The sequence below is a fragment of the Mus pahari genome, chromosome 2 (genome assembly GCF_900095145.1).
Source record: "Mus pahari chromosome 2, PAHARI_EIJ_v1.1, whole genome shotgun sequence".
NCBI classification, from domain to species: domain Eukaryota; kingdom Metazoa; phylum Chordata; class Mammalia; order Rodentia; family Muridae; genus Mus; species Mus pahari.
In genome coordinates this window covers 131,516,937-131,520,076 of record NC_034591.1, presented here as the reverse complement: position 1 = coordinate 131,520,076, position 3,140 = coordinate 131,516,937, and the positions used below count along the sequence as shown (strand labels likewise).

At 53.0% G+C, this 3,140-nt stretch overlaps 2 protein-coding genes and 1 non-coding gene across 3 annotated transcripts in view; all 3 read left to right on the top strand.

Annotated features, from left to right (window-relative positions):
- Positions 1-572, top strand: part of Efcab12 (EF-hand calcium binding domain 12) — a 21,799-nt gene extending 21,227 nt beyond the window's left edge. Inside the window, exon 9 of the mRNA XM_021191771.2 lies at positions 128-572. Within this exon, the coding sequence (XP_021047430.1) occupies positions 128-386 (259 nt within the window). The 3' untranslated portion in view covers positions 387-572. The remainder of the gene's footprint in view (positions 1-127) is intronic.
- A 1,612-nt stretch (positions 573-2,184) lies between these two features.
- Rpl32 (ribosomal protein L32) overlaps positions 2,185-3,140 on the top strand; it is a 3,288-nt gene continuing 2,332 nt past the window's right edge. Inside the window, exons 1-2 of the mRNA XM_021191245.2 lie at positions 2,185-2,252; positions 3,040-3,136. Coding sequence (XP_021046904.1) covers positions 3,045-3,136 — 92 coding nt within the window. The 5' untranslated portion in view covers positions 2,185-2,252; positions 3,040-3,044. The remainder of the gene's footprint in view (positions 2,253-3,039; positions 3,137-3,140) is intronic.
- LOC115063474 lies at positions 2,827-2,965 on the top strand. Its single transcript, XR_003843348.1, has one exon. It is a non-coding gene; the product is annotated as a small nucleolar RNA SNORA7 (small nucleolar RNA).

Here is a 3,140-nt window from a genome sequence, read left to right as displayed (position 1 = left end):
TTCACACTGGACAGAGTGGCCGCTCTTCACACTGGACAGAATGGTCACGGCTTATGTTCTCTGCTGAGAAGGAGCCCTGGCGGTCCCTGTGCCACAGCAACCTTCCCTATGCCTTTTCCTTTTCCAGGAAGCTGAAGTTGAAGAGGTTAAGTGTTCCCTCAGGCACCCATCCCAATTACTTCTGGCCCGGTCACCTTCTGGACAAGCTGAGGCTCTATCTGCCCACTGTGACCAAGGACCAGAGCCTGGCTATCTTCAGCTGTGTAGAACGCAAGCCCCCTGTTTACCCTGCCATCTACCACTCTAAGAACTGGTGGCCCATGAAAGACTTTTCTTATATGACCCATGCTTATTATGATGCAAACAAGGTGTACTCCATCAACTAGAGTGGCCTGCAAGATGCTGGACCAGAAGACAGTGCAGCCAGAAGCCCCCAGCTGCAGACATAAGATACCAATGAGCTATACAGAAAACCAAACCATTCCCAGGGAAGGCCTGGGGATATGTCCCCTGATGCCACAGTGACCAGTGGGGTGTGGATGTGCCCCCACACACATGCTGTTCTCCTCTGTCATGACCTCTGCCGTTTTGAAATAAACTAGGTGAGAGCTGAACTAACCTTCACTAAACTAGCCTTGTCATGTGATTTCCTGCTTATGGGCTGGACAGTAAGAGACAGATTCCCCAGGACACCTCCTACCTCCCATCCTGGGACATTAATGCCTACAGGGACACAACAGACAGTAAGAGTGTCCTCTGTTAAATGAGGTAGCATGTCCTCAGCTGGAGAGAGACCCTTAGACTGAGGCCCCCAACCCCTGTGAGTCTTCAGAAACCAGAGCCATACTTTCTCGTTCATGGGCCTTCTGTATAATCCACCCACTTGCCTTTCTCTTTATGTAATGCACTCTGTAAGGTGCCATTAGCTACACACTTCCATGTTCCATTGGCCTATAGGCCAAGCAGCGTTTGGGAAGGGAGGGCAAGCCACAGACACAGGAAAGCGACAGTCCTGCCCCACTGCTTGTGACCCAGCCACCCCAGACAAGACACACTACTTATCTGGGTTTCTACACTCCTTTTACAGCAAGCACAAGGGTTGGGGCAGCATACCCATTTCAGCATTTGTCCCCACCTCCTGGAGCCACTGTCAAGATCACCAGTGGCATCTCTTGTGTGAGTTTGTAGAGTCAAGGTTTGAAAATTGTTTAATTTATTCTGCTGGGCAGTGGTGACACACACCTTTAATCTCAGCACTTGGGAGGCAGAGACAGGAAGATCTCCAGCCAGCCTGGTCTACAGAGTGAACTCAATCACAGTCAGGGTTACACAGAGAAACCGTGTCTTAAACAACAAAACAGCTGGGCAGTGGCGGTGCAGGCCTTTAATCCCAGCACTCGGGAGGCAGAAGCAGGCGGATTTCTGAGTTCGAGGCCAGCCTGGTCTACAGAGTGAGTTCCAGGACAGCCACAGAGCTACACAGAGAAACCCTGTCTCCAAAAACCAAAAAACCTCCAAAAAACCCAAAAAAACCCCCAAAGGATGGGGGTGGGACCTGGAGAGATGGCTCTGTGGTTTAGAGCACTGATTGTTCTTCCAGAGGTCCTGAGTTCAAATTCTAACCACCTGCCTGCCTCTCTTGCCTCCCAAGTGCTGGGATTAAAGGCGTGTGCCACCAGTGCCCGGCTAACCTATCGCTTATTAATACATTAGGTACATACCATAAGTAGAGAAGATTTAAACATACAGAAGTCGCGAGAAGGCTCGGTAGCACTTCATAAGACAGGGGTTTGCGCATCTGTACATTAGGAAGTTTTGGGACATTTGCTCAACCAACCGCCTAAGGAGCTTCCAAGAGTCTCTGTTTTGCTACCTCCCAGCCACAAGGGGGCACACTCGGGATCCAACAGTTTAAAAAGCTATTGGGCTTCCACTTAGGGCGGAAATAACTGCCCACCTAGCAGGTCTTAGCTCAAAAAGAATCCCTAATTTCTTAAGTAGTCCCAAAGAAATAGAAATTTTAGTTCATCCGAAGATGTTAATGTTTACTAAAGAACACTAGTCCACTAGGGTTTTTTTTTCTGCATCATTTCTCAGGCACATCTTAGTTTTCTTTAGAGGACCCAGAGCCGGAAGTGCCTCCCTTTTCTCTGCCAGGACCTAAGACTCCGTCCCATCATACTTTGCGCGCCGCCGCCGCCTCTTCCTTCTTCCTCGGCGCTGCCTACGAGGTGGCTGCCATCTGTTTTGCGGTGAGTGTGCATCGGCGGCCATCCGCCGCCTGCGGCTTCGGCGGGACCCCGTCTCCGCGTGGGGAGGCCTCGACGGTGGCCTCCGCGCCGGCGTGGTAGTGGCGAGGGCGCACGGGCCTGGCCACTGGCGCTGCTCTGGTCTGCCCGGGGTCCGGTTTCGGCCAGGGCGGGCTTGCTGCCATGCGGCCCGTGGGTTTCGGACGGCGCCCGCCGCTTTCTGCTTAGCGTGTTAGCCGCCTTTTTCTGCGGCGGGGCCGAAATCCTGAGTCAGGGAGCTGCCGCCGCTCGCCGGTGAGCAGAAATGCTTTCTGACCGTGAGTCCGATGGGTTCTCAGCGCACGCCCGGCGGAGCAGGTTGTCTGCGCGGGGGACAACCATTGGTTGGTGCTGCGAGGCGATCCGGGAGGGACAGGCGGACTGGTGGCGTGTTAGGAGTACTTGGTGGCTTTGCGTATTTAAGGTCGCAACACTTAACGCATAACGAAGCTTAGTGGAGAGGGATTTGCTGCTGCTCCTCCGCCAGAGAGACCTGGTTGGGGTTCTTTGAGGTTCGGAGTGGGTGAGGTGACCCGCTGACCTCTTGGGATCGCGTCTGGAGAGTGGCTAGTCTTCTGCCAGCTTCGGAAGCAAGAGGGAGAGCAGCCTGGCAGAGGTACCCATTCCATTCCCAGTTTGCTCGGTAACTGGTGATTGGAAGACACTCTGCAACATCACTCACTGAAGGCCTGAGACTTGAAGCCCCACCTCCCAGTTTCTTTACTAACGTGCGTCTGACTTTTGTAAAAAGGCATCATGGCTGCCCTCCGCCCTCTGGTGAAGCCCAAGATCGTCAAAAAGAGGACCAAGAAGTTCATCAGACACCAGTCAGACCGATATGTGAAAATTAAG